Source organism: Salmo salar, chromosome ssa12 (assembly GCF_905237065.1).
Source record: "Salmo salar chromosome ssa12, Ssal_v3.1, whole genome shotgun sequence".
NCBI lineage: Eukaryota > Metazoa > Chordata > Actinopteri > Salmoniformes > Salmonidae > Salmo > Salmo salar.
The window spans coordinates 21,487,577-21,508,981 of NC_059453.1; the positions used below are offsets into that span (position 1 = coordinate 21,487,577).

Consider the following 21,405-nt stretch of genomic DNA (forward strand, 5'->3'; position numbering starts at 1 on the left):
TACCCAGAAATTATTTGATATTGATATAAAAACGGCTGCATTGGACCTTTAAGTACGTGTAAATTCATTAAAGTAAGCGTCACCTATTTATTCTAAGTTGATATTTTCCACTTTTGTCCACCAGGTGGTGCTGTTTAAGTGGCTCTAAAATTCTAGAATGCCCTAGCGTTGGCGCGCTTGGTGAAGTTTCTCTTAGGTACAGTTCTAGGATCAGTGTCGGCTCCCCAATCCTAACCTTAACCATTGGTGGGTAAAATCAACGTCATCGGCGCCCGGAGAGCAGTTGTTGTTCAGGGTTAACTGCCTTGCTCAAGGGCACAACGGTCAATTTTTCTATCTTGCCAGCTCAGAGATTTGAAGGATATCTAATGCTTGGATAGTTTTATCTGAACCACTGGTTTAATCCTATTATCTAAATAAAATGTTTGGTTTATTTGGAGACATGAATCCAACATATCATCTGTTGACTTGTCGACAAGTTAATAGCCTATTTACTGTATTGCAAAAGTGATACTGAATTGTGTTTGGTTGTCACCAAATTCCAGTTTGTCTACAAATTAATGATTTATATGTTGGATTCACATCTCCATCCCAACCAAGAATCAAAGCCAAAGAATAGGATCAACCCTAACTTCACTCAAAGTGCATTTAAAGTTTGATTTGATTTAGTCCTATTGTTAATCCCAGCACCCTGGTGTTAGTCTTATTTAATCTTGTAAAGGTTTAGGGTTACAACTCCGCTAGATTAACGAGGTGGTGGCAGCTAGTTTAAACCATAAACCCAGAAAAGTTATGTCCCATTTTAGTTGTGCAACTGACTAGGTATCCCCCTTTCCTTTCCCAAAATACATTATTTATATAATTGAATTATGTTCAGTCTGTTGTACTTTCGAATCAAAATAGAAGTGCACAGACTCAGCAGTATTGCCTCTGTAAGAACAGCTAATCAAATCTCAAATGGAAACGTTTTACTATACTATAACTAGTTTTTTTATATGGCGAAGTTGGTTTCTTTGTTTTAGAATCTGTATCCGCCTCTGTCTCATCCTGACCTATTTAACCTTAATTCCTGAACCGAGATTAACCCTACTCCTGGAGCAAAAATTACTTTCAGATTCTCTGTTGAGTCAGCTTTTTAGTCCAGCAGTAGGCTCTTAAGTCCGGGAAACCGCCCTATGGTGACTAGTGACCAATACGAACGGGATACACTCTTTTCACGCCACTTTTCCCTAACCCTTTTCCTAACCTTGACCTCAGTTTCCTAACCTGCTACGTTAATTATCCTAACCATCAGTGTAAGTTCTCCTAACCTGCTACGAAAAAGTGATTTCAGTGTTGAAGTGGCGTGAAAAGAGGGTTTCCCACTACGAACAGTGAAACTTCCTGACACCTTTCCCCGTCTGTTCTCTCCCCTTATAGAACCAGGGCAACTGCTTTGACACAAAATGGCAGACGTGGATGCAGTTGCTGCTGTGTGACATTATGTTAACCATTAGCCAGCCACCCAGGCCCCTCTACTTAGACACGGAATGGCTGACGTGGGTGTAGTTGCTGCCTGTGACATTACCAGGCCCCTCCTTCCTTGGCACGCCCTTTGACCTTTCTCCAGAGGGGTATATATAACTGCTGGTAGAAGGGGGAGGCCCCTGGCAGCCAAAATGAAGCCTCTACAGGTCTCTGTGTCCTGCTTGCTCTCCCTGCTTGTCCTGGTCGCTGCAGGTAAGATTACATACATTAAGGTTAGAAAAAGAAAACGAATTAGTCCGTCAAGTTTTTATGACTGTAGATGGGCATGTTCCTTTGCTCAGAAAGAGGGCAAGGGGGACATATGAAAGTCAGATTCTTTGCATGAATGGAAATAGCAATGGCTGCAGTGCAGACCATGTACGCGGGTTTGTGATAAAAGTGTATGAAAGGCTGATCATGAGAACATGGTCATGGAGATGTAGCAATACAACTTTGTCCTGACACGGTGTCATAGAGACCGCAGGTCGGAAAGTGTTCAGACCCCTTGACTTTCACCCCATTTTGTTACGTTACAGCCTAATTCTAAAATGGAATACAGTACATTTTTTTAAATCCTCAGCAATCTACACAATACCCCATAACGACAAAGCGATAACAGGTAACATTTTTTTTTGTGTGAATGTATTACAAATGAAAAACAGAGAAACCTTATTTACATAAGTGTTCAGACCATTTGATTTGAGACTCGAAATTGAGCTCAGGTGCATCCTGTTTCCATGTATCATCCTTGAGCTGTTTCTAGGTGGATTGGAGTCCACCTGTGGTAAATTCAATTGATTGGACATGATTTGGAAAGGCACACACCTGTCTATATAAGGTCCCACCGTTGACAGTTCATGTAAGAGCAAAAACCAAGCCATGAGGTTAACGGAATTGTCCGTAGAGCTCAGAGACAAGATTGTGTCGAGGCACAGATCTGGGGAAGGGTACTTCTTCAATGGAAGAAGTTTGGAACCACCAAGACTCTTCCTAGAGCTGGCCGCCCAGCCAAACTGTGCAATCGGGGGAGAAGGGTCTTGGTCAGGGAGGTGACCAAGAATCCAATGGTCACTCTGACAGAGCTCTGACAGAGCTCTAGAGTTCCTCTGTGGAGATGGGAGAACCTTCCAGAAGGACAACCATCTTTGCAGCACGCTAATCAGGCCTTTATGCTAGAGTGGCCAGATGGAAGCCACTCCTCAGTAAAAGGCACATGACAGCCCACTTGGAGTTTGCCAAAAGGCACGTAAAGACTCTCAGACTATGAGAAACTGATTCTCTGGTCTGATAAAACCAAGATTGAACTCTTTGGCCTGAATGCCAAGAGTCATGTCTGGAGGAAACCTGGCAGCATCCCTATGGAGGTGGTGGCAGCATCATGCTGTGGGGATGTTTGTCGTTGGCAGGGACTGGGAGACTAGTCAGGATCGAGGCAAAGATGAATTGTGCAAAGTACAAAGAGATCCTTGATGAAACCCTGCTCCAGAGCACTCAGGACCTCAGACTGGGGTGAATGTTCACCTTCCAACAGGACAATGATCCTAAGCACACAGCCAAGACAATGTAGGAGTGGCTTCAGGACAAGTCTCCGAATGTCCTTGAGTGGCCCAGCCAGAGCCCGGACTTGAACCCGATAAAACATCTCTGTTGAGACCTGAAAATAGCTGTGCAGCGACACTCCCCATCCAACCTGACAGAGCTTGAGAGGATCTGCAGAGAAGAATGGGAGACACTCCCCAAATACAGGTGTGCCAAGCTTGTAGCGTCATACCCAAGAAGACTCAAGGCTGTAATCACTGTCAAATGTGCTTCAACAAAGTACTGAGTAAAAGGTCTGAATACTTATGTAAATGTGATATTTCTGTTTTTTATTTTAATTAATTAGCAAAATGTCTAAAAACCTGTTTTTGCTCTGTCATTATGGGGTATTGTGTGTATATTGATGAGAAACAAATATATTTAATCAATTATAGAACAAGGCTGTAACGTAACAAAATGTGGAAAAAGTCAAGGGGTCTGAATATTTTCCGAAGGCACTGAATGTAATGTATGCATTAGGGGTGGAGGAAGAGCGAGGAAGCGACAGAGGATGACATTTCTGTCAGTGTGCGCTGAATGAATGAATGACTGAATGAATGAATGATAAGTGAGAAGTTGAATGCTGCTTGTGCATATAATGCTGATATATAATACAGTATGTGTCCAGTACTGTCACACACATCTCGTGCTAATGACTGGATCAGAATAAATGGAATGGTATCAAATAAATCAAACACATGTGGTGTCCAGGTGTTCGATGCCATTCCATTATGAGCCGTCCTCCCCTCAGCAGCCTCCTGTGCCACACCTATGCTAGTACATCAGAAGGGTGTGTTGGCTGTGGGTGGAAATGTCAGTGTTGCTGAGCAGTGACACCAGTGGGGGGGGGGGGGGTACCCTTGCCTGTCCTTGCTGTCACTTAATCCCTGTACCTTCCAGACCTCTGTAGTTAGTCAGGTGGCTGGAGCCTTAGTGAGTGTGCTGCTGTAACCAGACACCATACAAACACCACAGAGACTTATAGGTACACCCACTGCCAGTGTGGGTCTGGTTGCACCCTTACTACATACACACACACACACACACACACACACACACACACACACACACACACACACACACACACACACACACACACACACACACACACACACACACACACACACACACACACACACACACACAATCTGCAATTAGGGTTCCGTGGGATTTGCCAAAGACTATGTACAATGTAGTCCATGCATTTGATATTCTAAATGCAAAAGCCATTTCTCTGTAGTTCTGCAAACCTATTTGTGTCTACATAGCTAGATAAACTGCAGCTGTAGCTAGACAGTAGTCCACGTGTAGGGAAAGCCCCCAGTGCTATAACAGGACACACACACACACTGGTACAAAGTGGATGCTGTAGGACAGACTATAGCAGTGTTCAGTAGCAGCCTGCCTGTTGGACAGTGCATGCTGATAATGGCTGTCCCTATATGGATGCCGCGATGGAAATCCATAGTGATAGTGACAGAGCTACAGTCCCCTAGAACAGGGTTTCCCAAACTCAGTCCTGGGGCCAGTCCTTGGGTGCAAGTTTAGTTTTTTACCCTGGCACTACACAGCTGATTCCAATAATCAAAGCTTGATGATGAGTTGGTGCTTTGAATCAGCTGTGAAGTGCTAGGGTAAAAACCAAACCACGCACTCAGGGGGGGACCCAGGACCCAGTTTGGGAAACCCTGCCCGTTGCTGTGCATATGTGCAATAAGGCTGTCGTCAAGGCCGGTGACAATCAGTGACAATCATCAGGGAAGGAAAACGTCACTCCTGTGGAATATAGCAGTGGAATAATCCCTCCCTCCCTGCCTTCCATTCTATCTGACTCATTGTAGATCTATTCATATCCCTGATTGAGACCAGTAGAACCCAGGCACCTGTCCCACTCCATCCCCACTTTGATGTATTCTGCCTGGGTACTCACACTGCCAGGGCAGGGCCTTGGGTCTGGAGATCCACCAGGACCAGGTTCACTGTCCGGTGTTACATAACTGTGTAATAACAGCATTTCAATGCAACAGCCTATTTGTGCCGTATTTGTTTGATTGCTAGAACAATCTTGACAAGTCCCCCTTTCTCTCTCTCTCTCTCTCTCTCTCTCACTGCTGTTGAACTTTTATAGTGATCTTTATCTAAGCTTAGGGGAAAAACCCCAGCGATCATTCCCATATGGAGTCTCTTCATTCTCCCTTACCCCATCCCTCCTTTCCCTCCCTCCAGCCCTCTTTCCATCCCTCCGTCTCCCTAACTATGTTAACTCTAATTCAATAAGCTACTTGGCTGCTACTAACTACCAAATACGATCCCGTGGAATGCCTGTATCAACAAACACATTTTTATTTTTCTGAAAACTGGATCAACATTTCGATATAAGTCAAAATCTTTTAATTTCCTTTAACTTACTCATTGTGTTTGAAATTTGGTCGGTTTAAGTAATAACTGTCTCGACTATTGCTATTGCTTAGCTCCATTTCTTACCACAGAATCTTCATTAAATGATTATAGTGGCCCTAAAAGGGCAAAGTAGTTCAAATATATATATTAAGTCAACATAAACAAACAAACTGTCACTTGTTAATGAGTGACCCTGAGTGACCCTGTTACCATGCTGGTAACCTGACAACGTTACACCATTAGAATTATTGCCGTCTGTACACACGTTCATGTAACTGTGCAGACGACTGACGACGCTGTCGCACTATGTCTATGGAGCCCATCCAATCCGTGAGGGCGGCTGTGAGCACTTCATTTGGCTCCTCTGTATTTCCAATCACATTGCCTTCCAAGTTTCTGTCTCTCTCACACACACACACACACACACACACACACACACACACACACACACACACACACACACACACACACCCTTTACCCATCCACCCACCTTCAGCACACACATGCTCTCTCCCTCTCTCACTCCTTCTCGTTCTCTCTCTCTCTCACTCTTTCTCGTTCTTTCTCTCGTTCTCTCTCTCGTTCTCTTTCTCGTTCTCTCTCTCGTTCTCTTTCTCGTTCTCTCTCTCTCTCTCTCTCTCTCTCTCTCACACACACACACACACACACACACACACACACACACACACACACACACACACACACACACACACACACACACACACACACACACATCTTGTTGGTTTTATTTAATTAGGGACACCCAGGGTACACTTAAGTCGGTGGGAGACTGTTTATGACTGGGGGTCAGCGAGCCAAAGGCTACATTGAATGCCAGGGGTGATAGAGAAATACCTCTCGGGTTCTTTTTATAACCCATTATCGCCCCCTGTCTGTGGCAGACTTGTGCTGCAGGACAAATATGCTGTAGGAGTGGGCCTAAATACATACATAACTAAATGTGTAACTTAGCAGATGCTTTTTTAATGTTACTTGCGCTACACTCTTGCCGAATAGGACACTGCTTACCGATCGCATAGATCAGTGATGCCCTCTCCTTGTCCGGGGAGATCTGTGATCAGAGCCCTGGAAATCCATGTGCTTTCAGGCTTTACCAGAGTGTGACGGAGCATATTATTCCCTATTCAGTGCACTACTTTTGACCAGGGCACATATGTAGGGAATAGGGTGCCATTTGGTACACAGACGGTGGCTTTTTACATCCCCGTTTTTAAAGTAATGCTATCTGACTGACGCTGAGGATGTGGAGCTGATGGTTTGTAACGAATACCTAGCCTCTGTCACAGACCATGTGAGCAAAGCCTGGACTAGGCTAACTCATGCCGCGAATAGTTACACCAGTAGACTGAAAAATCATAACTTCAGAATACGGACTGTATCCTCTGTCCACTTTCAGCAGCTAGATGAGTTCAGGTCAACAGGAAACTCTAATGGAGGGGTCATTTCTTCAGCTAAAAGGCCTATAAGACTCTATATCAGTCAGGTTACAAAACCATGCCTGGGACCTGAAGACTCTTGTTAGCTCCCCTAGCGAATGCCTAGGCTTTAGCTCACATGGCTAATACAGACTTGTGGCCTTTAGAAGACCCAGGCTTGAAGTTATAGAGCTCCAAAATATCTTTATTTACAGTTGCCATGGCAAAACATACAGAGGCACCCTCCTTCCATGTTACACAAACTCCCTAAACAGTTAAGTGGGGATGCCATGGACCTAAAGGACCACAAAGGAACATACATCGTCACACATGTCCCCAACTGGCTAAATACCAACCTGTGAGGTCTTAACAGGCCTGTTAGGACGGTCTGTAGTGGGATGTGTAGTGGGGCACAGTGGGAGACAAAGTATGGTGGTGTACGGCCTCTGTGTGTACGTCTGCAGGTTCATGTTTCAAGGCAGCAGCATGGATCAGGTTGTATCCATGGCATGGACAGCTGCAGTGTGATTCTCACCTTCAATAGCTGACAAAAGTTGGCTGAAATGAGCTGCATTGCTCACGGCTAGCGCCAACAGGCTAATTGCTAGCAAACGGCTAACATGGCACATGCAGTCTCATTGCCCATTGCTATCGTCAAGCAGCTAATTGCTAAGCTAAAGGCTAACGTAGTTGTATGGTGATGATGACTCAGGTGTTTAGGTGTGATTCTCAGCTGTGCTGTGTGATTCTCTATTCTTCTGAGAAGAGGTGGCACATCTTGCTGACCAATGCTAGCAGCTAGTGACTAATAGCTAAGCTATAGGCTAACCTATGGTGGCATAGGGGTTTGTGACGGTGTATGCAAACGTATACACACACCAACGCACATGATGGATTTGACCTAACGCTTTCTGCTCTTTCTAATCCTCGACTTGCAGACAGGAAGAATGACGCTAGCGTCTTCTACCGGCCCAATGTCAATGTTAAATGTGGATGTGAAAAATGAGATCCTCAGACTTAAAATAAGTCGCATCTGACTCAACACACACATTGATCAAATGGGTCAAGGCGGAAAGCTTTGTACCCGTGTGACTGTCCATGGTACACAAATGGGACTCTCTGTGTTCTCTATGGGCTTCCTATTCCGGCTCTGATTCACAAGTAAACAATTTACTGCTCATGGTCGGTCAGTCATCACCTCGTGTGTGTGTGTGTGTGTGTGTGTGTGTGTGTGTGTGTTATGCCCATTCATCGCCTCCTCTGGTCATTGTCAGCATTATAACCCACCAATATTACATTCCTAGTGAGTACACACTGTCATGTTTATGTGCAACGACCTGGGGTTGTAACTCGGGTCCCCTAGTTATTCTGTGTCAGCGGTTACTTACTATCCATGGCTACATGTACATTACTGTCGCTAGGCCCGATTTTTCACCGTCTACAAACATGCAGTCTAAGCTACTCCAGGTTATGCTATATAAACAGGGGTACAATTGGGAGAGAAGGCGTAGGAACAGAGTTCCCATCATTTTAACACGTAATAATATGACTTCCTGGCTCAGGGTTTGTTGTCGGAGTCTGTCTCTACAGGGTTGTCTTTACCTAGGTCTGCTCCCCTCAAATAGTCTAATCAGGCCTAAGCATCTCCATTCAAGGAGCTGAAATCTGAGTGTAGCAATCTGAGAGGGTGTTGAGTATTCAATCTGCTCTTGGCTTTACACACAGTCACACACCAAGTCTGTTCTGGACACACAGTCACACACCAAGTCTGTTCTGGACACAGTCACACACCAAGTCTGTTCTGGACACACAGTCACACACCAAGTCTGTTCTGGACACACAGTCACACATCAAATCTGTTCTGGACACACAGCCACACACCAAGTCTGTTCTGGACAGACTGTCACACACCAAGTCTGTTCTGGGCACACAGTCACACACCAAGTCTGTTCTGGGCACACAGTCACACACCAAGTCTGTTCTGGACACACAGTCACACACCAAGTCTGTTCTGGACACACAGTCACACACCAAGTCTGTTCTGGACACACAGTCACACACCAAGTCTGTTCTGGACACACAGTCACACACCAAGTCTGTTCTGGACAGACAGTCACACACCAAGTCTGTTCTGGACAGACAGTCACACACCAAGTCTGTTCTGGACAGACAGTCACACACCAAGTCTGTTCTGGACAGACAGTCACACACCAAGTCTGTTCTGGACACACAGTCACACACCAAGTCTGTTCTGGACAGACAGTCACACACCAAGTCTGTTCTGGACACACAGTCACACACCAAGTCTGTTCTGGACACACAGTCACACACCAAGTCTGTTCTGGACAGACTGTCACACACCAAGTCTGTTCTGGACACACAGTCACACACCAAGTCTGTTCTGGACAGACTGTCACACACCAAGTCTGTTCTGGACACACAGTCACACACCAAGTCTGTTCTGGACACACAGTCACACACCAAGTCTGTTCTGGACAGACTGTCACACACCAAGTCTGTTCTGGACACACAGTCACACACCAAGTCTGTTCTGGACACACAGTCACACACCAAGTCTGTTCTGGACACACAGTCACACACCAAGTCTGTTCTGGACACACAGTCACACACCAAGTCTGTTCTGGACACACAGTCACACACCAAGTCTGTTCTGGACAGACAGTCACACACCAAGTCTGTTCTGGACACACAGTCACACACCAAGTCTGTTCTGGACAGACAGTCACACACCAAGTCTGTTCTGGACACACAGTCACACACCAAGTCTGTTCTGGACAGACTGTCACACACCAAGTCTGTTCTGGACACACAGTCACACACCAAGTCTGTTCTGGACACACAGTCACACACCAAGTCTGTTCTGGACACACAGTCACACACCAAGTCTGTTCTGGACACACAGTCACACACCAAGTCTGTTCTGGACAGACTGTCACACACCAAGTCTGTTCTGGACAGACTGTCACACACCAAGTCTGTTCTGGACAGACTGTCACACACCAAGTCTGTTCTGGACAGACTGTCACACACCAAGTCTGTTCTGGACAGACTGTCACACACCAAGTCTGTTCTGGACAGACTGTCACACACCAAGTCTGTTCTGGACAGACTGTCACACACCAAGTCTGTTCTGGACAGACTGTCACACACCAAGTCTGTTCTGGACAGACTGTCACACACCAAGTCTGTTCTGGACAGACTGTCACACACCAAGTCTGTTCTGGACAGACTGTCACACACCAAGTCTGTTCTGGACAGACAGTCACACACCAAGTCTGTTCTGGACAGACAGGTGTTGATGCAGGAAAATAAATAGTGGCTGTGAAAGTGTCCAGTGTGATGAATAAGGTCTATTTTGGATAAAGAGAGCAATTGGGTTTATCCGTAATGTCTGTACATGTAAGTTGAACCAGTAAGATGTTTGGAGCCAATGAGTCTGTGCTTTACCAGAATATTAAAGGAGTAATCCACTACAAAGCTATATTTGGGTATTTTCTTCATTGTTCCCCGTTGAGGAAGTTCAGCAATCAAGTTTTCAAAATATCGGACATTCAAAAAGCAAATTGTAACTTGCCACATCCTCATGATGATTACAAATCCTTTAATGCGGCTCCTTGTGTGTCAAATCAATACAGGAGTGTTAGAGGTCTCCAATTTTATTCTTTGAACTGGAACTTCTAGAAAGTTATAGAAATCAAACCATGATCTTTAAAAAAAACGTTATTTATAGATTTTCAGATATAACAACAAAAACAATACAACCCCAACCCCTCACTCCCTCCACTCAATCCACCCCTCCCTCCACACCCTCCCTCCCTCCACTCAATCCACCCCTCCCTCCACACCCTCCCTCCCTCCACTCAATCCACCCCTCCCTCCACACCCTCCCTCCCTCCACTCAATCCACCCCTCCCTCCACACCCTCCCTCCCTCCACTCAATCCACCCCTCCCTCCACACCCTCCCTCCCTCCACTCAATCCACCCCTCCCTCCACACCCTCCCTCCCTCCACTCAATCCACCCCTCCCTCCAACCCCCTCCCTCCCTCCACTCAATCCACCCCTCCCTCCACACCCTCCCTCCCTTCACTCAATCCACCCCTCCCTCCACACCCTCCCTCCCTTCACTCAATCCACCCCTCCCTCCACCCCTCCCTCCCTCCACTCAATCCACCCCTCCCTCCACACCCTCCCTCCCTTCACTCAATCCACCCCTCCCTCCACACCCTCCCTCCCTCCACTCAATCCACCCCTCCCTCCACACCCTCCCTCCCTCCACTCAATCCACCCCTCCCTCCACACCCTCCCTCCCTCCACTCAATCCACCCCTCCCTCCACACCCTCCCTCCCTTCACTCAATCCACCCCTCCCTCCACACCCTCCCTCCCTCCACTCAATCCACCCCTCCCTCCACACCCTCCCTCCCTCCACTCAATCCACCCCTCCCTCCACACCCTCCCTCCCTTCACTCAATCCACCCCTCCCTCCACACCCTCCCTCCCTCCACTCAATCCACCCCCTCCCTCCACACCCTCCCTCCCTCCACTCAATCCACCCCTCCCTCCACACCCTCCCTCCCTCCACTCAATCCACCCCTCCCTCCACAACCTCCCTCCCTCCACTCAATCCACCCCTCCCTCCACACCCTCCCTCCCTCCCTCCACTCAATCCACCCCTCCCTCCACTCAATCCACCCCTCCCTCCACACCCTCCACTCCCTCCCTCCACTCAATCCACCCCTCCCTCCACTCAATCCACCCCTCCCTCCACACCCTCCCTCCCTCCCTCCACCCAATCCACCCCTCCCTCCCTCCACTCAATCCACCCCTCCCTCCACACCCTCCACTCCCTCCCTCCCTCCACTCAATCCACCCCTCCCTCCACACCCTCCCCTCCCTCCCTCCACTCAATCCACCCCTCCCTCCACACCCTCCACTCAATCCACCCCTCCCTCCACTCAATCCACCCCTCCCTCCCTCCTTCCACACCACCCACCCACCAAGGCATCTATAAAAGTAAGTTAAATGGGAAACAAAAACAAACAGTAATAGAAACAAAAGCAATGGCGAAAAAAAAGTTCGATAAAAATTCTTATCAGCACAAATGGCCACTAGAACAGATATACTAACCAAAATATGCAAGTTACACTAAGTAAAAGACAGGCTCTCCAGGTACTGTATTAATGGGGACCAGGTTAAGTAGAACTTTTGTCAGGGCCCGTGCACAGTGTACCTAACCTCCAAAGGCAGAGATGACACCACCTCCTTAACCCGCTGCATAAAGGGGGTGACTTTGCAGACTTCCAGTGAAGAGAACAAGACGGCGAGCCAGCAGCGAGCATTCTGGTCTCGGGGAAGTACCCCAATAATGGCAGTGACCGTGTTGAGGCTAACAGTTGTATTACACATATGTGAGAATGCCTCAAAAATGCGGTCCCAGAGGCCTCAAAGCTGGCATGACCAAAACATGTGTCCCACAGTCGCTGGACTCTGGTGGCATCTCAAACACTTGGGGTCAACATTTGGGTATATTTTTGCCAATCTGTCATTTGAGTAATGGAGACAGTGCAAAACTTTGAACTGAATGAGCCCATTCCTTGTGCAAAATGATGATGTGTGGATACACTCAATATTATCTAGCTCACCGCCTATTTCATTTACCTTTATTTAACTAGGCAAGTCAGTTAAGAACGCATTCTTATTTTCAATGACGGCCTAGGAACAGTGGGTTAACTGCCTTGTTCAGGGGCAGAACGACAGATTTTTACCTTGTCAGCTCAGGTATTCGATCTTGCAACCTTTCGGTTACTAGTCCAACGCTCTAACCACTAGGCTACCTGCCACCCCCTATGTTTTGCTCGCTGTTGTCTTTTCTAACATGGCCGTTCAGTGATTACCAGACCTAAACCCTTCACTCTCTTTATACTGACATCTTTATCATTAACAGACTCACCTCTCTCTCTCTCTGTCTCTCTGCAGACCTAGTGGTGGAGGCCTCCAGCCCCGATGAGCTGCATCTCCACGTGCCACTCTCCTGTGACCTCTCCTGTGACTCCACAGATGACAATGGAGGCCAAAGCTCCTCCAACGACACCCCGGCCCCAGGCACCGTGTGTCAGTCCTGTAACCCCCCACGAAGCCTTGCTACACCGGCCGAAGAGGAGCCCCTAGCCTCCACAGAGGAGGTCCCCATGGAGGAGTTGGCGAGCGAGGAGGAGGCTGCATCTGAGGAGGTGGTAGCTGAGGAAGAATCTGTGGAGTCTGCAGAGACTTCAGAGGAGGTCCAAGCATCAGAGGAGAGAGTGGAGGAAGCTGCCTCGTCTGAGGAAGAACTGGAGGAAGCTGCCTCGGCTGAAGAAGATGTAGTGGGGGAAGCTCCCTCGTCTGAAGAAGAGGTTGTAGACGAGGTTGAGGTAGAACATGAAGCTGAGGAAGAAGAGGTTATAGAGGAAGAGGAAGCAGTTGAGGAAGCTGTGGCCATGGAGGAGGAAGTGGAGGTAGTTGAAGAGGAAGTAGAGGAAACAATAGAAGAACCTGCAGTAGAGGAACCTGTTGTTGAGGAGGTAACGATTGAGGAGGTTACCGAGGAGGCAGTAGAGGAAGCAGTAGTATTAGTGTCTGAACCTGTGGTGGAACCTGAAGTGGTTGAATCCGAGCCAGGACCTGTGGTGGAACCTGAAGTGGTTGAACCCGAGCCAGAGATGGTGGTCGAGGAGGTGTCTCCAGAACCAGAGCCTGTTGTAGAGGAAGCTGCTCCGGAACCTACTCCGGAACCTGCGGAAGCCGCTCCAGAACCTGTAGAAGCAGGTGAGGTGGTTGTGGAGGCAGTGAAGGAGGAGGAGCTGGTGGAGGAGGTGGCCGCTGTTTTGGAGGAGGTACATGTTTTTGAGGAGGAAGCGGTGGTGGAAGAGGAGGCAGCTGTTGTTGTTGTTAAGGAGGAGGCGACTGTTGTTGAGGAGGCGCCTGTTGAGGATGTGACAGTGGAGGATGCACCTCCAAAGGCACAAGCAAAAGGTATAGAGTACTGCGTTATTAGAATGTATAATTTGAACGAGAAAAACGTTATTGTCCAAACAATTTGGAAACAAACTTGTTTGTTTATATCAATGTGTGGATATTTATTCTTTCTATACTAAATGTGATTGTAGAGATGGGGTTACAGGATCCTGTTATATCTCCCCCCTTTCTTCTTCACAGTGCTTTGAATACACTCTTAAGAATACACTCTTGGCTCTTAAGAGCCAACTGTCAACTTTACAGTGTCAACTCAAGTGTATTCAGAGCCATGATGAGCGAGTGCTACTGTAATCAGGAGACTGACATTCTCTGCCATTTGGTGCCGTAGTGTTGACACCAGCTATAAAAGACATAGGATCTGGTCTGGCTCTTACATTATCTCTAAACCTCCATCTCTCTCTCATTCTCTCTTTCTCCTCTCTCTAACCACTTTCCCTCCCTCCTTTCCCCCTCCCTCCTCTCCTTCCCTCCCTCCATCCCTTCCTCTCTCCCTGGCCCGTGCCATGCCCCAGAACCTGATATGTCTGGCTAAAGGTGGCATCAGGAATAACCCCTAGCTGGGCCCGAAATAAACAGGACAGACATAGAGGGAGGAAGGGAAGAGATAGATAGATGAGCATATGGACACTGATATAACAACATGGACGGATGGTTGCAGAGCCACACAACAGATGCTGTGGTCAGTCAGTGTTCTATTGTCATGGCAGGAAGTCAATTGGTGTCATGTTCAGGGGAGATCAAAGGTGAAACGTTCAGATAGAAATGTAATGAATAGAGCTCACATGATTCCCAGTTAAACATGGGAGACAGTTAAATCTGTTCTACACATTACATTTCTTTCTGAATGTTCTGCAACGTTTAGGTAGAAATGTAATGAATAGAGCTCACAGGATTCCCAGTTCTAGATGACAGACAATCACATCTGTTCAACATGATATCTTGCTACCTGAAAAGTTGCAGATATAAATGTAATGAATAGAGCTGACAGGATCCCCCTATTCTACATGACAGACAAGCATGTATGCACACTGTACTGTGTATTACAAGCATACACAGAGTATACAAAACATTAAGAACACTTGCTCTTTCTATGACATAACTGACCAGGTGAAAGCTATGATCCCTCATTTGTCACTTTTTAAATCCACTTAAATCTGTGTAGATAAAGGGGAGGAGACAGGTTAAAGGAGGACTTTTAAGCCTTGAGACAATTGAGACATGGATTGTGTATGTGTGCCATTCAGATGGTTTATGGGTATGACAAAAGATTTAAGTGCCTTTGAACGGGGTTTGGTAGGTGTCAGGCGCACCGGTTTGAGTCAAGAACTGCAACGCTTCTGGGTTTTTCACACTCAACAGTTTCCTGTGTGTATCAAGAATGGTCCACCACCCGAAGGACATCCAGCTAACGTGACAAAACTGTGGGAAGCATTGGCGCCAACATGGGCCAGCATCCCTGTGGAATGCTTTCGACACCTTATAGAGTCCATGCTCGATGAGGGCAAAAGGGGGGTGGGGGGTGCAACTTAATATTAGGAAGGTTTCCTAATGTTTTGTATCCTCAATGTACATCATCATGATAATGCAGGGAAATTCTACTTTCTGAGTCAGGGATATGGATATGTCAAGTTTGGATTCGACCTTGGTCTGATGACCTCATAGTTGAGTTGACTGACAGGCTTTTCCTCCAATCAGCAGTGGTTGAGGAGGCAGCAAAGCTCAGAGACTGCTCCCACATCGATGAGATGCTCCAATTGGTTTCTGCTGAATCCGCGCCTGAGTTCGCAGGTAAGGAGCAAACAAGAGTTACAAGTAAGGCCTTAAGTTTTTCTCAATTCATCATTCCTCGATTCCTTCCATTTTGATCTCACCACCTCCTCACTCGTATTGGAGGAGAAGGTCCAAGGGGAGGGACCTTGAACCTTCTTCTCCATTGTGTATTGAGAAGTAGGCGAAGAGAGGACGCAAGAAATCTAGAAAAGATTAATTGTGAAAAATACCCTGATTTTTCTGGGGACCACATGAGCTGACCAGGAAAAACTCTGGTCATGTGTTTATATGTGAACAGGAGGGATTGAGAAATCTACTGGGCTTTTTTTCTGCTAAAATTACTGTGGAAATTGTTTCAAGGTGTGGACTGGATGGTAGTGAGTGTGTGTGCGTGGGTGGGTGTGTGGGAGTGCGTGCGTGGCTGTGTGTGTGCGTGTGTGTGCCTTCCATTATATTACCATGACTACCATGACCATGAGTCAGGTTAGTTCATTCATGGTGCCTTCCATTACAATACAATGACTACCATGACCATGCAAAATGGATCGTCTCCTCTCTTCTCTCCCACCCTTTAAAACAAATATTTGCTACTTCTGCCTCTCTCCACCTCTGTCTATCATCCTCTCTTCATCCCTCTCTTCTCTTCTATCTCCCTCTGTCCTCTTCTCCTCTCTCCCCCTCAATCCTCTCATCCCTCTCTCTTCTCTTCCTCTACTCCTCTCGCCCCCACTTTCTTTCCTCATCCCTCTCTCCTCTCCAGCTGCTATGAAGAAGCTGCAGCACATCTACCACTCAGCCATCAAGCCCATGGAGACGGCCTACAAGTACAACGAGCTCAGAGCTCACGAGGTCACAGGTAGCCTGTCCAACCACTTAGCATTAGCCTTGAGCCATTAGCTATTAGCATTTTCAATCTGTTTCATACTGACCTGTTGTCTTAGCGTATTAGCCTTTAGCCTGGTTAGCATTGTTCAGATTTGTTTATTAGTATTAGCATATTAGCCTTTAGCCATTAGCTATTAGCCTTCTGTTCATTACCAACCTGTTACACAAAGAACAACAAAATGCTAAATTTCCCCAGAAAAAACAGACAGGCATGAGTCTAGTTACCAACAGTCCTTGTCGACATTGTCATTAGCAATGGGGTTGCCCCAGGCAAATGGGCAATACTATACACAGTTGTGTGCCAGCTTAGTCTAAATTCTCTGGTGCCTTCGCCTGAAGAAACTGGAAAATCAATTAAACATAAATGAACTAATTAACTGCATATACACCTGCCAGTAATCGAGTGCAGCCAGGAGCTCTCCAGAAAGTGACTTTGTATGCCTCAGCATATATATACACCTTTGTGTGGGCGACCAGGCCTCACTTAACCCAGGCTTGTTAGAGCTTGAGGGCTCCATCCATAGTACCATGATGTATGCAATGAATGCCCCCTTGTGGGACAAAGTGTACCATTGACAAAGTCTACAAAAGTGACCCCCCCCCTTCTCTCTATCTCTCTCTCCTCCCTCTAGATGCAGAGATCACCTCCAAGCCCATGGTACTGTTCTTGGGACCCTGGTCTGTAGGCAAATCCTCCATGATCAACTACCTGCTCGGCGTTCACGGTACCCCACAACAACTTTACACAGGTAAGAGCACCTGTCGCATAGCTTGGGCCTGGAGTTTCACCAGACCAACTCCTGACCAATTCTGTACTCTGACAATCAGTCAATCAATCAAATGTATTTCTAAAGCCCTCATGGCACCCCTTACCAGTCTACACCGCAGACAAGGTTTCCACTTTATCATTTACTCTATTCAACATCTTGTCTATCTACTACTGATCTGTCATCTATTGCACCCTTCCCAGTCCACTTCTCTCAGGAATACAAACATGCCTCAATGCAACTGTTTCCTTTTCTAGTTAACTATTTGGATAGCTGCTCATATTAATCTCTCTCTTACACATTCTATCCACCCTCTCTTCCTCCTTATCTCCCCCCTCTTCCTCCCTCCCTCTCTCCCAGGTGCTGAGCCCACTACATCTGAGTACACAGTGGTGATGCATGGTGACAAGTTCCGCTCGGTGGAGGGCATCGTGATGGCAGCCGACAGCTCCAGGTCCTTCTCCCCTCTGGAGAGGTTTGGCCAGGGGTTCCTGGAGAGGCTGGTGGGGATTGAGATGCCCCATAAACTGTTGGAGAGAGTCACCCTGGTGGACACGCCTGGCATTATTGAGAACCGCAAGCAGCAGGAGAGAGGTGGGGGAGGAGAACACACACACTAACCTCTCATATACAGCCATGTGTATTAGATCATATACACTCTTTAGATATTTGTTACATGCTGTGAAGTGGCAATTACAAGCAGCAGGAGAGAGGTGGGAGGAGAACAGACAGAGATTCATTAACAGTCACACACACACACACACACACTCGACACACACAATGTGTCATAGAACCATTCACACACCTGAACTATTTGTGTCCTACATCCTCAGAATGGTAACACACTGCATGCAACACACACACCTACAAATTCACAAAAATGGAATGATGAAAAGACTTAACTCACTGTATACTACCATACCTTTGAGTAAAACAGCCTCTGATTGGTTGATCTCCTTCCCCCTTCCAGGCTACCCCTACAGCGAGGTGTGTCAGTGGTTCATTGACCGTGCTGACCTCATCTTCCTGATGTTTGACCCCACCAAGTTGGATGTGGGCGGGGAGCTGGCGACGCTGTTCAAACAGATGAAGGTAAAGAAGTGTAAAGCATAGAAATAGAATTACAAGAACGGAAGGGTTGGGTGGACCGGCAGCCATATTGAGTGTACCAATAGGAGTAAAGCAGGAAGCAAAAGTAGTAAGTTCAGCATTCAATTTTTGCTTTATCAACAGTCAACTCAACTGAAATTACAAAAGAGTACATTCATTTCTCATTCTAGTAATTATATGTCTATGGTGCAAAGCAAAGTGCCTTAGATTGCCTAATATACAGTCAGTTTTGGCCTAGCACTTTAATAACACTTTAATAACCTTTTTTAAACGATGTTTTCTTCATTCATTCATTCATTGATCCATCCATTAATTCATTAATTCTAGGGCCGAGAGTCCCAGATCCGCATCATCCTGAACAAGGCAGACAGCCTGTCCTCCCAGGACCTGATGCGTGTCTACGGCGCCTTGTTTTGGTCCATGGCTCCTCTCATCAACGCCACAGAGCCTCCCCGGGTCTACGTCAGCTCCTTCTGGCCCACAGAATACGCAGCCGACACCAGCCGAGAGCTCTTCATACGGGAGGAGATCTCACTGCTCGAAGACCTCAACCAGGTGAAGCTCAACCATCTACAGACATTACAGAATACACACAAACAAACACATTACACGCACACACCAGCCCATGGCTTTTCATACGGGAGGAGACCTTGCTGGTCGAGAAGCTACCATCTCCTGCCGTTGTGCACTTGAGCAAAGCACCTCAAATCTGTGACAATGGTGAACGTGCATAAAGATGTCAGAATTCAGATGTGATGTCATTGTTTAGCACTATCCACTGAGTTGTGAAACTACGGAGCATATATGGTTCAATGTGCCAATGAATCAGCACAATCTACCAGCATCTTGAAGCTAAAATTGGAATCATGTATAGTGTGCTAATGACCATGCAAACAAAAGTGTCACGGAGAGCGATGTGCAATTTAGCAAAACGAGGAATTTGTGATAAGTGCATGGGGGACGCCATCTTTATGCACCTCTTCTATTGACAATAATTATCCTTGTTCTTCTATCTTCAGGTAATTGAGAACCAGCTGGAGAACAAGATAGCCTTCATCCGCCAGCATGCCATCCGGGTCAGGATCCACGCCCTGCTGGTAGATCGCTACCTCCATACATACCACGAGAAGCTGGGCTGGTTCAGCGACCCCGACGAGGTGTTCAGGGACATCGTCTCAGACCCTGACAAGTTCTACATCTTCAAGTCCATCCTGGCCAAGACCAATGTAAGTGAGAGAGTGTGTAGGGAGGGGTTGTGGGTGTCATGGATTGTGTGTGTGTGTAATGTGTGTATGGAATATGTATATAACGTGTGTTTAAGGTGTGCAAAGTGTGTGTATAATGTGCATGTAATGTGTACAATGTGTATATAATGTGTGTGAGTAATTTGCATATAACGTGGCTATAATGTGTGTATCTAATGTGTGTCTAACTAACATGTATATAACGTGTGTATAACATGTATAGAACTTGTGCGTTCTCCAATTCTACAGGTGAGCAAGTTCGACCTGCCAGACAAAGAGGCCTACCAGGACTTCTTTGGCATCAACCCTCCATCAGGCTTTAAACAGCTGTCCTCCCTCTGTTCCTGGTCGTCAGGCTGTCTGATTGACAAGATAGAGAAAGCTATCACTGTGGAGCTCCCTGCCCTACTGATTAGCCTGGGCAAGAAAGACAGTCCAACTCCAGCCAAGGCCGCCCCAGCCCCTCCACCCCCACTGCCTGAGGCAAAACCCAAGAACCGCTGGCGAAAGGATTGAGGAGGAGAGATGAAGAGAGGGATGGACGGAGAGAAGAGGACGGGGAGTAAAGGAAGGAAGGAAAAAAGGAGGGAGGCCGAAGCCAGATGCTGTACTGGGGTGACTCCCCTTCTGAGTTTGTCTGGACTGGACACGGGGAAGAGAGGAGAGAGGGATGGGGTGGAGGATGGGTGGAGGATAGGAAATATGTACAGCTGGGGGAAAAGTGGGATTGAAGCCACATGAAGCAAATGGGAACCTTGCAGGCCCATTAGAAATAATCCAACTGGAGAAAAAAAAACGGAAACAAGTTTTTAAACTATTTAAATCAGAGACTCCTTTCTTCCTAAGTGTTATTATTTAACTCCGAATGAAAACAGGGAAATATAAACAAGAGTTTGTTTTATTTCTGTTTGTTTGCCAGTTTGTTTATTTTATTTATTCAAGTTTTTCTCTTCTTCTTCATCCGTAGACAAGGAGGAAAAATACCAGTGAACGGTTACAGCATAATATTCTATTCTATTGTCTTTATTGTCATTTCAAAAGGGTCTGGATTTCTGTGCTCTTTACCAGCAGTCAGTTACAGCCTTCTTCTATTGTATTGTATTTTATTGTAATTTCTAAACTACAGGTTATCTTCGTTGTCAGTGCAGTATGTCATTGCTGTGTAAGAACGCATTTGTACATTGATGCCAGTTAAATGGGCTGTAGCCTTCTCTTGTTATAGCTTTGCCTCAATATGCTGCATGTCAAAGTGTCATTAAAGTTGTATTTTATCCTTGTAGCTTCAGATCCCATTGACGACCGAGATTCTTGTGTCAATTCTTTAGAGAGAAAAAGGAGGGAGAAAGAAAGACAAAAAATAGAACTAATTTATGTTTCATCCAATAAGGGTAGGGCCTACATTCTTGAGGGAACGTCCTGTCCCCAGCAATAATGTAAAATTGATATGCTTCTTACTTTGTGAAGGAGTGTTAGCCAGGCCAAACAGACAGAGTGGTTTTAAACCATCTTTACACACACACACACACACACACACACACACCATCCCTGCAAGGTTCCACATCTGTCTGAGACACAGAAACCAGATTTACATAATATTAGGTATTTAATCCTTATGTTTGGTTCAACCTACACCATTACAATAAGTACAGTAAGTCATTTAGATCATCAATAGG

The 21,405-nt window shown here is 46.5% G+C and overlaps 1 protein-coding gene across 4 annotated transcripts; it reads left to right on the forward strand.

Moving 5' to 3' along the window:
* The first annotated feature begins 1,638 nt into the window (after nt 1–1,638).
* Nucleotides 1,639–21,029, forward strand: LOC106564377 (sarcalumenin). 4 transcript variants are annotated; one of them, XM_045691015.1, is made up of 10 exons: nt 1,639–1,719; nt 12,919–13,953; nt 15,652–15,744; nt 16,487–16,582; nt 17,244–17,360; nt 17,739–17,972; nt 18,349–18,470; nt 18,816–19,043; nt 19,508–19,714; nt 19,982–21,029. In XM_045691015.1, exons 1-10 carry the CDS (start codon nt 1,659–1,661, stop codon nt 20,246–20,248), a joined length of 2,460 nt encoding a protein of 819 aa, XP_045546971.1. In that variant the 5' UTR covers nt 1,639–1,658; the 3' UTR covers nt 20,249–21,029. The 4 variants fall into 4 exon arrangements, with proteins under 4 accessions (XP_045546971.1, XP_045546972.1, XP_045546973.1 ...); XM_045691016.1 differs by having other exon boundaries at nt 15,655–15,744; XM_045691017.1 differs by having other exon boundaries at nt 12,919–13,746.
* Nucleotides 21,030–21,405: the final 376 nt, after the last annotated feature.

Excerpts from the sequence above, each read along its gene's own strand:
- LOC106564377 (XM_045691015.1), top strand. The coding sequence starts at position 1,659 with ATGAAGCCTCTACAGGTCTCTGTGTCCTGCTTGCTCTCCCTGCTTGTC. Across the intron at positions 1,720-12,918 it reads GCTTGTCCTGGTCGCTGCAG|ACCTAGTGGTGGAGGCCTCC; the intron begins GTAAGATTACAT and ends GTCTCTCTGCAG. Across the intron at positions 15,745-16,486 it reads ATCCGCGCCTGAGTTCGCAG|CTGCTATGAAGAAGCTGCAG; the intron begins GTAAGGAGCAAA and ends TCTCCTCTCCAG.